This window comes from Aquila chrysaetos, chromosome Z (genome assembly GCF_900496995.4).
Source record: "Aquila chrysaetos chrysaetos chromosome Z, bAquChr1.4, whole genome shotgun sequence".
Lineage (NCBI taxonomy): Eukaryota > Metazoa > Chordata > Aves > Accipitriformes > Accipitridae > Aquila > Aquila chrysaetos.
In genome coordinates this window covers 57409746-57423921 of record NC_044030.1, presented here as the reverse complement: position 1 = coordinate 57423921, position 14176 = coordinate 57409746, and the positions used below count along the sequence as shown (strand labels likewise).

The 14176-nt window shown below is 41.0% G+C and overlaps 1 protein-coding gene across 3 annotated transcripts in view; it reads right to left on the bottom strand.

Annotated features, from left to right (window-relative positions):
* Positions 1 to 12218, bottom strand: part of RFX3 (regulatory factor X3) — a 131881-nt gene extending 119663 nt beyond the window's left edge. The window contains exon 1 of one of the 3 annotated variants that reach the window (XM_030004312.2): positions 11873 to 12218. Coding sequence is in view for 2 of the 3 variants with exons in the window: in XM_030004310.2 (XP_029860170.1) it covers positions 11454 to 11577 (124 nt within the window). In the remaining variant the exon portion in view is untranslated. Of the gene's footprint in view, positions 1 to 11453; positions 11847 to 11872 lie in introns of those variants that run through there. The other 2 variants (XM_030004310.2, XM_030004309.2) reach the window with 2 other exon arrangements.
* Between the last annotated feature and the right edge of the window lie 1958 nt (positions 12219 to 14176).

Genomic DNA, 14176 nt, shown 5'->3' with positions numbered 1-14176 from the left:
CTTTATTTTCCCTTTTCACTGCAACAAAAGAATTAAGAACTGCAAATTAAGACCCTCATAAATATATACAAATAGAAGTCCACAGAAATCAACAACTGGGGTTTGGTTTGGCCAGGTATTCAACCATGGTCTTTCCTTCTTGTTTTTTAAATCCCTTTGTTCATAGTTGCCTTCTCCTGAAGAGAACTAACAAATTTGTTTTCCTTCTACTGCAGTTTTCTCTACTGCTATTATTTTTGCCTCTGCAGGGCTCCAGTGAAAATTCTCAAAGTTTCATTATAAAATATTTTACATAAAAGTGCACAGAATACAGTCCATGTCCAGTCCTAAGTTTGTGAAATCCAGAGAATAAAGTGTTGGACCAAAATAACATAACCATAGTAATGCACTGAAGGAAAAAGGAACACAAGAGTTCTGTGTTGTTAGGTAGATCATCTCTTGGGCACCCAAACTATGTCTTTGTGATATATCTCAAGACAACTATTTTGTGATTTTAGCTCTAGACACTATCCCTCCTCTTCTACCTCCAGAGGTGAAGATTCAACTGCAGTCCTAAGAAATGGAACTGGCCAACAAGAAAAAGGAGACAAACTAGATCACAGTCTAGGAACTTCTGCTGTAGACCAAGAATCACAAGTAAAACCACAGTATAGTTCAGGCTGCGAGGGATTTCTAGAGCTCTCAAGTCCAACTTCCTTTCCAAAGCAGGCTCAGACTTGGCATCAGACCAGCTCCTCAGAGCTTTATCCAGTCAGGGCTTGAAAATCTCCAAGGACAGAGATGGCAAAACCTCGCCAGCTGCATTGCTGGGCTGTCCTCATGGAGAAAAAGATTTTTTCCTTATCTCCAGTCTAAACCTCTCTTGTTTCAACTTATGAACATTGTCTCTCATCCTTCCACCCCACACTGCTGTGAAAAGCCTGGCTCCATCTTCTTGATGACCTCCTTGTAGGTATTAGGGAAGGCTGCTGTTAGAACCCCTGAAACTCTCCCTTCTCCAGACTGAACAAGCCCAGGTCCCTCAGTGTCTCCTCACAGATGTGCATGCTCCAGCTCCTGAGTGTCTTAGTGGCCCTCTGCTGAACTTACTCCAGTTTACCAGCGTCTTTCCCATAATAGCGGGAGGGTGAGGTCATAACTAGACATGGATGTCGCCTGAGAAGTGTGGAGAGGGGTGGGATAATCATTTCCCTCAATTTCCTGCCTATACCCTTCTTCGTACAGCCCAAGAGATACTGTTCATCTTCCCTATTGCCAAGGCAAACTGCTGGCTCATGTTCAGCTCACTGCCAACCAGGGACCCCAGGGCCTCCTCTACAGCGCTGCTTCCCAGCCACCGTGCCCCCAGCCTGTAGTCTGCAGAGTATTGGCTGAGGGCCTGTGAAGACCTAGACAGCTGCACAGGACTGGTATTCCTCTCCCTTTTGGCCAGTATATTCCTGTAGAAGTAGGTTAAAAGAGAGTCTTTTTTTCAGTGACCACTTTTCTACTAGATTTCACTAAGTAGCACAAAAATACCATGTTCATAACAGCTAATCTATATGTTTGTTGTAAAAAAAGATGCACTTTCTAACACTCTGTGAAAGATGGTTAACAGACTATTTGAGAAAACACACTTAATACCGAAGTGGCACGAAAACAGCCAGTGATGTGGAACCACCACTTTTACCCATTGCCATAATGCAAGTAACTCTACTTGACAAGGCTGGACCACCTAGATTAAACAGCGATTCCCCTGCTAGATGATTCTTATTCCTATGAAATTACTTGCCAAATTTCTTTGGCTCTTCAAGGAAAACAAACAAACAAACCAAAGACCTAAAAACAAACCAGCAAATGCCCTAAGCATCTTCTGTTCCTTTGGTTTTATGGCAAACTTAACCATTTCCATACTAGCAGTATGTTGCTGTAACTAAAATACGTAAAAAGCTTTTGAATCAATACATGAAAGGCAGAGGTACTTCGTGTAGAATAAACATATTTTTAAAAATAAATATAAATACTAGCCAATCAGAGCAGATCATCGGGAGTTCAGAAGCATAGCTATAAAACAAAAGTTACAGTTGTGACCAGGCAGCTTGGTTTATGGAGATGACACAGCTAGTTTGTCAGAGGACTTAACATATTGTCAATCAACATCTCAATCCCCACCATTAACACCCAATTACATCTTCAAGCTATTTTTAATGGCCAAAGCCTGCTATGTTGCTTTTCCTGTACAACAAACTTTGGACAAGTACTTTAGTATTTCTGATCAAAACATCACACACACATACACCCCTTACTTTATCATAGATCACCAAAACATAACTTCCAATTTCCTATCTGCCAGATACATCTGTTTTTCTGCCTTGGACATTATACCTTTTCCCATATTATAAAATGTGGGAAGAAAATCTTATACTTTATTAAAAACATTAGTTATTTTTTGTACAGAAAAAAAAAAAAAAAGAACTGCTGGCTCAAGCTTAACCTTGTTTCAGTAGGCTACAGATAGTCAGCCTGTTGATGTAGAGCTTTCAAGAAATTCAGCTGTGTGTGAAGAGTTACCATTCTTGGATCATAACATGTAACCAACAACACAACTATGCTGACATAAGAACTTTTTAGTATCCCAAACCTATGACTGTGCTGAGGACACAAGCCATTAAGAGCTGCTGAGATTTACAACACTGAGTTGTTCCAGGTCCCAACCATATCACCTAGTATGTTATCCTGAAATCAAGCAGTGGGAACCCTTAAAAGGCAGTCTTCCACATGCAAAGTAATCCTAAAACTCTCCTTCATTTCAGTTGCCTGAAACATGTTTGTGATACACAACTTGTGACTTGAGGCCACATGAAGAATACATTAGGTTATGAAAGTTGGTAACTGCACTGAAGTCATGATCCCGTGTCTAGCTCTTCCCTTAAGTCAAGAAATGTCAGTTTCTTCACAATTCAATCAGGAGAAATATATACTAAAGTAAGGACAAGCAGTGAAGATAGTGAACACCTTCAAGCCCCGTGAAAAACTGGAAACTTGACTCAGTGGCTTTTATCAGGATCATGACAGGTAATTTTAGTATCTGAAATTTAAATCTTAGTAAGATCCGCCTCCCCAAATAACTATTGATATAAGATTGTAACTGAAATCTGAGTATCCCAGACTGCACAAGGTTATAAAGTTATACTGTTTAACTACTGACCATCTGGATGACTTGAAACAACAGCATTAAAAAAACCCACACCAAACAGCTGCAACAGAAACAGCATAAAAACACAACCTGTAAAATACTAGGAGAAGGTCTATTCCATAAAGCAGAATCACTATTTGCATAATAAATTACGCTATTGCTGTGTAGGAGCAAGTCTAATTCTCAGTCTATTGCAAATAAACCTTCCCTTGGTTTGACATAAATTTGCTAGTGACGTGTACTTCAGCCACAAAACCCGAATTCTGTGAACCAGCCTGAGGTCTGGAAAACCCTAAGCCTCTCTCATCCCCACATAACTACAGACCCAGTGCACCAAAACCTCTATAAATTACCTGCCCACTATTGTTCCTTGAAATACCCTGTCAGGACTATGCTCCTTACAGTACAAAGGAATTTCAGAGAGTTAGAGAAAAACACAGCAACTCAGGACAACCTTCAGCCAAAAAGCACCTGGAAAGCAACAATACCACAGAGAGTAGTGCTTTCATCTTGGCTCATTCACACTCGCCTCACTTTAAAACCCAGAATCTGAGCACAAAAGGATTTCCACAAAATAAGGGAACGGAGCCATATTCCTGTGCTACATACCTCCATTCTAAAGCTAAGCATGTTTTACTCCCTAAAACAACTGTAAGGATGGCATAGCTCACAGAAGAGCTTTCACGCCTCTCAGAAAGTCCAGAGAATAGTCTTCCTAGAAGCTATAGGGAATTGCTATTACTATTACACAGAATCAACTCTGAGGAGTTAAAAATGTACTGGATTCTACGTTTTTCCATTTACTAAATCTGACAGAAAACAATAAAATAAATACAGAAGAGTTATTTATCAACTCTTCTGCAAATTGCAATTCAGTTCAAGTGGTTTAATACAGAGTGGACCAAATAAAATACTAAACAGAAACTCGCATGTTGACATGACCTTAGCTACCACACGGCTCAACAAACTAGCATGTCCATTTCACCTCATGGCTAACATTTAATTTGGTAAGTCAGCTACGATGCAGGTAGTTCAACTACTCCTCACTAGCCAAGGCTAATGTAACATTGAATACAGCCAGACCAGCAGAAGTAATCAAAATAGTTTTCATAAATCCTATGTTAATTTTATGAATGGTTATAATAGTCTGTAAAGATACAGATATTTAGTTAACCATGAACTTTCTGTAAGTTAAATAACTGTAAAATGTGTATGATCTGATCATTAAATTATTTTAGATTTTTTAATCAGAACTTTTGAGTAAATGTAGTTTAAAAATTGTTATTATAGAACAACTCATTTCCTAAAAATGCACTCTGAAAAGCAAGCATGCGGTTTGAATTAAGGCAAGTAGTTTTAAGGCAAGTTTTTTTTCTTTACTGTGTCTTTCCAAATTCTCCAAGAGACCCAAAGCAATTAACATTGAATCCCAGTAATAAACATAGTATGTAAAAACTTAACTAGAAACACAAATTAACAATCCCTTGTGTACAGCCTCATGTCCTTCCTAATGGAAGATCTACAATGTACATCTCATCAACAAGAATGTGGAGTAGGAAACATTCTTCCTTCACTAAATCTGTAACTCTATTGTGTCTCCTGCTTACGTCAATAAGCAATAAAAAGGTAAGAATACAGCATACATCTTACTGGAAAAAGAGCAGTTAGGGCTCTAGATGCAGAATTCTGAAAACTTTTTGCACCAATTAAATAGAATGTGAATCTTCGAATTTGTGAGACATTTAACGTAACACAGAAATCCTGACATTCACCACTCCTTCCAATGGCAAGAGAACTATGATTATTTTGTTATTTTTGCTTTCACCTACCTGTAATGATTAGACTTAGTGGTCCTTAGTAAATACTAGTTACTTTTTGTAGTTCAACTCACCTAAGACTTGCATTGTCAAATTGCACTCTTAGCTGCTTGCAGAGCATAATGCTACCAAGAGATAATCATAGAATCGTTCTAAGAGATAAGGAAGAAAAAGCTCAGGTGATAGTATCTCATTTTGTTTAGATGAGGCTACACAGACCAATAGCAACTTTTGTAAATGCTTTGTGGGTATGTGCAACAGGTCACACTGAAATATATTAGCTCAAATTCACAATCCTGGTCAACTAATCCACTAGCAAGTAAACCCTTCAGATAGCCTATAAACATCCAATATCATTGTCAGATTAAGGGAGCTACATAAGCAAGACTGCTCGTCCTTCTACCCCCCTGGATTTAGGTACATTTGGAGGGGGGAAAGAAAATCAGGGCAAAGGTACTCCAGAAGCAATTTACAATGCATCACCTGAAAATTCAGCAGACATGAACTAGCTCATTGGAGCTAAAAATGTATTTTCAAATTTTAGCTCTCCAGAAGCATAATAAATAGCCATCTATAACCTTAGTAACCGTGTTGCAAGTAGTTCTAGCTCAGAATCCTACTGCACTGTTTCAATTCTTTGTAAAGGAAGTGTAGTTAACAACACAGAAAAAGAAGTAGTCAGACAAGAAAACAGAACACCTTAACTGAATAAACTGGCTTAATGGCACCTGCAAAGTGAAATACTGCACCTTTTGACAGATTGTTTCTATTTCTACTTTGCAATATTGCATGATTTAACTACACTGAGTTTTAGTGTTCAGAAGACATCCCTGAGGTGATATGTAAGAGAAAACACAGTTAGATTAATTACTATGAGGTAATAAAACAGAAGAGAGAAGCCATTTACTTGGCAGATAAACAGTAAACATGGCTGAGTCATTAGCTGTAGTGGCAGCATCCAAAGACCGAACAAAATCTACTGACATGGTTCTTGCCTTAAAGACCTTATAAACTTATTTGAAACAAGACTTCAATAAGAAGAAAAATGAAAGAACAAAAGAAATATTTCCTCAGAGAAGGTCTAAGAAGCTGAGATATACTCAGTGTACTGGGTCCATGGGTGGATGAAATGACCTTTAAAAATGGTACTAGATATTTTTTTCCTCTCATGAAAGAATGAATGAAAGTCACAAGTACGCTCAAATTCAGTGATTAATATACAATCTTTGGTGTTCCCATAGCATTGTTATGGATGTCATGTAAGAATTTAAACAAGTAGGGTTAGAAATCAGTTAGGAATTTACAGAGGAAGTCTGAATTTCTAGAATTTAAACTTCCAAGCCTCATTAAAATTTATATTGTAGAACAGGAAATTCCTTTATTAAATACAACTTACAATATAGTCCATCCACCACCTCTTGATTTTGGGCCACTAAATCTGAAATTAGTAGACCAAAACCAAACAACTTACCATGGTGGAACAGGAAAAACAAGTAAAGGTAGTGTGCAAAACCAAGTAAATTAAGGCGTACTATCCCAGCCCCAGCCTGTACCTTTTCACGTGCTTTCACAGGGAAATTACACTGAACTAGAAGCCATTATCCATCCACATGCACAAAAAAACCCATTGCCTTATTAATCTTACAGTGTATGGAAAAACAATAGATATTATTAAACTACAAAAGTTACAACAATGAAATTCTAATCTGTTGGGTTCATATATCCACAGAGAAATTTTTGAAATGAAACAGTGGTACTGGTAAATATGTAGAGGATATTACTTTTATCCTGGTTTTTTTTTTGTTTTGGGGTGCTTGGGATTGGCTGGGGGGGGGGGGCGGGTAGGGGGGTAGTTCTTTGCCAGAACTAATGATTGATGGAGAAAGATATCTATCCTAGTCAACTAAAGCTCCTGCCTCTTTTGCAATTCAGAAGTAAACAGGTAAGCTTCAACCCCAGTTTCATCCAGGAAGAGTTTCAGCAAGAAAGAAAAATGATCTACATATAGCAATGCATTTTTTAAAAAGAATTCAGCTATAAATGAACAAGTTACATAAAATGTTAATATAGACTTCCAAATTAAAAATATACAGTAAACGTCACTCCAAAATGCACGTGTGTCTCAGGTAAGCTCATCAAGCTTTTCAGATGAGCAATAATTTACTTCAGTAAGTATAAACACTTTCAGCTATATGCTATACAGACATAATTTATGTAAAAATGTTTGTTCTCTTTCAATGAGTGGAGATTGTATTTTAAGTGTGTGTGTATATATACACACAGACACACACACAGAGATATACTCAGATATGGAACAGCCAATTTCTCCCATGATTTTTAGCATAATGTTGCCAAAATAGTAAGTTTGCTATATTGCAAAGCACAGAAAAAAGTAGAAAAATTTCAGTAAGATTTATTCAAATACCATACATTATCAATGTATTTAAATGAAAGAATTTTTAGGATTTTCTTTCCTTTTTGTACTTCAAATAGCATAGCACCCTCTGGTGCATCTACTAGAAAGAAAATAACCAAGAATAAACACCAGTCATTGTTATAAAAAAGACAACATTAAAAAAAAAGAAAAAAGGATCCCTTAGAAACAAAAAGTGCCTAAGAATTGTTAGATATCAAATTTGAATTCCATTCTTTCTTATTAACGTCTTTTATAACTGAGGAAATTATAACTATTGAAGAACAAAATAAAATAAAAAAAACCTGCAGGTGTGCTAATATAAAAGGGTACCAGAAAAAAAAAAGGATTAGTTTCAAACTTCTGTCCGTGTTATTTTATTAAAAAATATTCTTAAGTGAAATATTCTTTAAAAAAAAAAAAAGGTAAGTAACTTGGTGAAACAAAATGTTACATCAGGCAATATATCTGCTCTTGGTCTTACAAGAATGAAATTATTAGGACGACAGCCATTCACACAGTCATAAACTGCTAAATTTCACACTCAAATAGTCACAGCTCCTTTAAAAGTCCAATGGGAAAAGAATTAAAAAATAACATGATTGTACTATATGGAACACTTCGAACTTTGACATGACATGTTAACTATTAAAACACACCTAGTCACTGGGAAAATAATTTCCTACAAAAGTACATTTTGCTAATCACAAAAGCAGAGATCGCCACCTGCTTTAGCAGCTCTTTTGTAAACCTCTGGAAGTCTCAACACAATGCACAAGAAATGAAGTGACACCTGTTTAATCAGCCATCTGTCCCTAACAAACTAGATTTAGCCAAATCAGTGTATGTACTGCTCCTTAAATTTCCAAAATACAGGTATACATAACATATATGAGAAAAGAGAACTATCATTATGATTGACAACAAACTTTACCAGAAATACATAAATAATAAACTTGTGGCTAACAGAAAAACATCATCTTAAACATTAGCCTATTCATTTTAAAAACTTAATTAATTTTTCAGCCCTCATTCTTAGTGAAAAAGTAAGTAGTTTAATTCATAATTTAAAAACATACTGCTTTTGTATTCTAATACATTCATTTGACAAAGAGTTTGATTTTGAAATGGAACTCCAACTACAAGGACACTACAGTACCACTGAAAGCTTATTTTTTATTCTGTCTGTATTTGTGATGCATTCCCAACATGTTTCAACTGAAAATAATTTTTAAAAAGGAATTTAAGAGACATATATTCTTAAAAGCCGATTCATTTTTTAAGTATTCCACATGACAATACCTGTGGCTGGTAAGCTTTAGGAGACTGCAGGTAAAAATACTAATATGGAATATTTTAAGAAGGAATGATGCCTTTCATAAAAGGACAAAGTAAAGTATGAAAAACAGAAACACTAGCTAGAACACCAAAAGGAACTGCAATGATAAAAGATTATTGCATTTTAGATACTTGCTTACGTTTCAAGTAAGAAGAGAAGAAAACAGTAGCAGCCTTCCCTCTCAATGTAAAGCTTAGTAAATGAAAAGAAATGGCAACATTTATTTCTGTAGACAGTTTTGTGATTAACAAACTACTGTTATCAGGCGGGAACAAGAAATGGGATAGTGCTAACAAAGCTGAACCTAATTATCAAATAAAGCACCCTGACTTTAAACTCTTTACCAGCATTGTACCTCTGACTCCCATTTCATTTACCTACACTACAATACTGAAAGGGTTTCTCCACAGTAGCACAATGTAGGTTAGCTCACTAACACCACAACAGAGCATATGATCCAGACAGGCTCATTAGGATATGCTGAAACATAATTAGTTACACAGTCTAAGTCATGAAAACCAATGAATTAAAAAATCACAAGCCACCTCATTTTCAAACACTGGTTAGCATCACAAACACCAACTATTTTGATAGCTGTAGGCATTAGCAAATCAGAATGCATAATGAAGATCTCATCTGTGATGGTTACAGTATTTCAGAGAGAATAGAGTCAATACTTTTCTCAGTGAAGTCCATAATACTAAAAGAGGTGATTACAGCTGCATTATTATTTTCCAAATTGCAGTCACTGGCTAAAGAAAATGTGGCTAAAAAGGTCTTTGGCTTTAGACAAAAGCACGTACTTTTAATCTGATTTTTAAGAAACATCTACACATTTCCTCACAGAGTTAAAACAGAAAGTTTGTCTCATAGCCTATGCACGCACTTTCCTCTGCTACTAGGAGTCTGGATACATGTTCTGCAAAGACAGATTTCAACACCCAGGAAGGATTCCATCCTGAGTAGTACTCTGTCCCACTTTAAGAGGGCTACTCAAGAAAGGCATGGTGCAGAACTGACATCTTTTCTTTTCAACAGTAGATACCAGGAATGATTTCACAACCAATGAATCACATAAAATACCCGATAAAACTAATAACAAATACATTAAGATTTAAATGAGCCATATAACTGATACACTAACTCACACTGAAAATTCTTAATGTCTTTAGAACTTATTTGACAGCAGGACCTAGAAAGTTAGCACTCAGTGGTTTCATCTTGAGTAAAATCAGTAAAAGATGACAATGGAGAGACCTGTGGTCATTACTTGAAATAATGTATTTTCTAAGTTCTTGTTGGCCCATGAAATATACATTAAAAAAAAGACAGATCCAACGTGCCTTAGCTCAACAAATACTTATATCAACAATGCACTAACTACTCAGCATGTTTTATAGTTGATAGCTGCTTGGAAAAATTGCCCCTGTCACATTCATTGGTAGTTCCAATGTGAGACAAACCAATATATTGTTGTTGAAATTGTAATGAGAAACCCTGCATTTTACACAGGGTTTTACAGATATAAAAATAGAAAAAGTGTATATACAATTAAAATGTAGGTTTTAGATTAAAAACAGGAACATCGTGTTTCCTAACTTTTTTACTAAATAAAGCAATAAGGAAATAAATAAGTCATCACTTCAAAAAGAAAAAAGCTTGCCACAACGACACATGATTTGACAAGTCAAAGGGGAGAGTCCAACTGGATATGGAGATGTTAAAAGTTAATTTCATAGCCACAAAAGGTGCCAAAAATTCACCTTACCCGAAAGAATTTGAAAAGAATATAAAGTATGATTTGATGCCACTGACACCACAAATCTTTAGATCTTAATAAGCAATCACAAAAAGGATGAAGAAAACAAGCATTCTGGATTGGAAAAAAAAACGCAAAATATTCTCATTAATAACACAATTTCTACTACAGCTGCTTGAGAGGTAAAAAGCTGCCTCTTTCCTCTTTCCCAAACATACTCTTGAAATACGGTAGTAATAAAATCACAAAGATTATTTTCTTTTTAAATACTATTTCTTGTTTTCTCCTTTCTTTGCAGCTCAGCACACAAACTCGCAGTCAATATCTTGAATTTCCTTCATTGTGGAGAGTTTAAGGAAAATGAAACGGATTCTCTCCACATGAACGTAACTCACCGTGCATAAACTAGATCTACACATGCACTGTTTCATACTACACTGGCAGTATGAAAGCATCATTTAAAAAATAATTCCCTGCAGAAGGAGGGCAAGAAGAAAAAAAACCCTGCTACTCTGTGTGTGTATGGGTGGGGGTATTGAATAAACAAAAAACCACTTCACAATACAAAGAAAATACAGCTTGCACTAAAATAAGCAGCAACATTAATTATGGCTAAAAGAAAAAATCACATGGCTGCATAAAGCACAGAAGAGTGGTTGATATGATCGATAGCACGAGAGTATCATTAAAAGATACAGCAGGTTCACAAAAATCTGCCACATTTCGCAGTTGCGTCAGATCAGAGCAAGGCCCTTACAAGTGAAAGGGGAAAAACACCCCCTGCTCCTGGTGTGCTACAGGATCCGTCTCTGGCTGCATCTTTCCTCCCACTCCCACGGTTTTTTCGGTGTTTAAAGTAAGTAACCTTCGGCGGCGGCTGGAGCCTCCTGCCCCGATTTCTGCATTCCCCCATCCGTGCAAACGAGCGAGCGAGCAAGATGCATACCCACCGCATCCGAGCAATTGTCCTGGAGGTCCCAGAAGCGTGCCTCCTTCTCCATCACCGCCAAGCCTCTCTTCCTCTTCACTTCGCACGGTGGCCAGCTCTCCTCCCCGCCCAACGGACACCCCCATCCCAACCGCCCCTCTCAAGACCGCGCTCCCCACCCAACCGCAGAGTAAACCGCAAAGAGGCAGCGAGCCCGGCGACGGGGACGGGTGGGAGCGGGGGGGGGAGCGGGAGAATGACGGGGGGGGGGGGGGAGCGGGAGAGCCGGGAGGACGACCCACGTCCCCCTCGCCGCACCGCAGCCAACCGCGCAGCCCAAGGGAGCAGCCCCGGCCCGGATGCTGCGAGGAGGGGGGGAGGCAGGGGCTGGGGGAGGGCGAGCGGAGGGAGGGCCGGCGTGCGCCCGACGAGCGTATTCACCTGGGCTGAGGCGGGCTGCGGTGGTGTTCCCGCTGTCGTTGCTGCTGGAGGTGGCTGTTGTTGTTGTTGTTGTTGTTGTTGTTGTGGGTGACGATGAGGAAGGGGGTGAGGAGCAGCAGCAGGAGGAGGAGGAGGAGGAGCAGGAGAGGAGCGGTTGTTGTTGATGGGTAACAGTCGCCAGGACTACGGTGACTATGGCGCTTGATTCACAAGGCAACGGTTGCTATAACTCACAAAAGGGAGAGCGAGCGAGGGAGGAGGCGGCGGCCCAGCCGGAGAGGCCCGGAAGAGGCGGGGCCTGCCCTAACGGACGGGGCCGGGGCCGGGGTCGGGGCGGCTCCCTCAGCCGGACCGGCTCCCTCAGCCGGACCGGGCACCGCCTCGGCTCTCGTGCCGCCCCAGGGCCGCCGGCGCGGGCGGACGCAGGGGCGGCGGCGGGGCGGGCGGCGGCGGCGGCGGCGGGTGGGGAGGCGCGGGGCCCTCCGCGAGGGGCGTGGCCGCGCGGGTGCTGCCTGGGCCGGGCCCGCGGCCGCCTGACGCCACTTCCGGCGGGCGGGGAGGAGAGGGCCCGGCTGTGGCGCGCGGCCCGCCGCGGGGGTCGCACAGCGCCCGCCGGCGGGCGAGAGAGCCGCCGGCAGGCGGGACGGGCAGGAAGTTAGGCCCGGCGGCGGCTGCTCTCCCCCTCCCACCGCCGCCTGTCACAGGCGCCCCGCGCCTCCTCCCCTCGGAAAATGGCAGCGACGAGCCGCTGGCGGTGGAGGAGCTGCCCGGCTGCCGCCATTTTAAGGCGGGAGGGGCGGCGGCGGCGGCAGGGTCGGCAGCCCTGTGGCTCTGCGGCGTCCCTGCCCGCCCTGGACTCCTCCGGCGGGGAGGCGGAAGGCCACGCAGTGGCCGAGCCGAGGCCCTGGGGCCCCCGGTCGCCGCCCTGGGTCCGTTTGGCCGTGCCGCGCCGACGGGCCTCGACCTCTGTGCAGGCGGTGGGGCCGCGCAGGACGTGGGTGCGGTGGTGACACAACAGCTGTGGAAACCGGCTGCTCTTCTCCCGACAGTTTGTTTTTCTGTTCGTCCTAGGTGTGTACGTGGGGGGCAGGTGACGTGGAGGGGTAGGTGATTTCCTGACTGCGTACAGTGCCCACGCATCCAACGGCCACTACAGCGTGGCTCTCTAGTCCCAGTGAATCCGCGTCTGCAGCTCTTTACTAACCTGCAGAGTATTCCTGCAGCTCAATACACAGCTGCTGCTGTGTAGCCAGTCATGCTTGCCTGTGATCGATGCAAACCATGTAATTCCTTCATGACCGTTTCCTATGTACTGGTCTGTATCCTTACGTGTTCTGTTAGCAACACGTGGTTTAACAATTTGACATCTTTCTCATACCTGTCGCTATAAGCACCTGACATTTGCCTCACATACCCTGGAGCCACTCCTCTACATCTGACCCTACAGGAACAGATCGAAATTGCTCTTAGATACTACAGAAGCATTTTCAAAACATTAATAGATTTACTGTGATTTTCAGGGTCCCATGTGTTATAGACGCTCGTTACAAATTGGAGGAGCCAATTTGTATTAAATAAAAGATCGAATTTATTAGCAAGCGATAAAAGAGCAAAACAGCGCTGAGCGGCCAGGGAGACAGTGCTCCGCCACAAGCTCGCACCCAAACTGGGGAAGAGCCTATTTATTTATACAGTCTTTTTAGTCCCTGATACATGACGGCTGGCTGGTATCTTCGGTATCTTGTGCCATCAGGTGTTAGGTGGTCGTAATTTGCCTTCTGGTGGTTGTTGGGATGAAGGCCGAAGTCTTCCTCAGCTGTTCTTTAGGTAACTCAAGTCCCATTCATGCTCTGTAAATGTCTCTCTACATATGCTAATCATCGGTATGCAATTGTCTACTCAACGGATACTCATGGTCTTAGATAAGTGAAGAATATCCCTACCTCCACAGGTTTTAGATAAGGGAAGAATGTCCCTACCCCCACATGCGATTTCATGAACAAAGTTAACCCGTTCATTACACCATGTGACCCATGATAACTGTAACAACTATGTACCAAAAATACTGAAAAATCTGTAAGTATATAAAAATAAAACAACTGATGGAGCTTTAAATCTGTAACAGAACAATCTTGAAATAACAAAACTGTGCACTTCTACAGCTGAAGCTGTGTCTTACTAATTCCTGCTGCGGAACCTAATCTTCCTGAGATGCTAAACTAGTAACTGCTGGGAACTTCAACTTCAGTGGATGTCTAAGTGTTTTAAGAGCTCACACTCACTCACTTGCAACAGTAGCCTTGT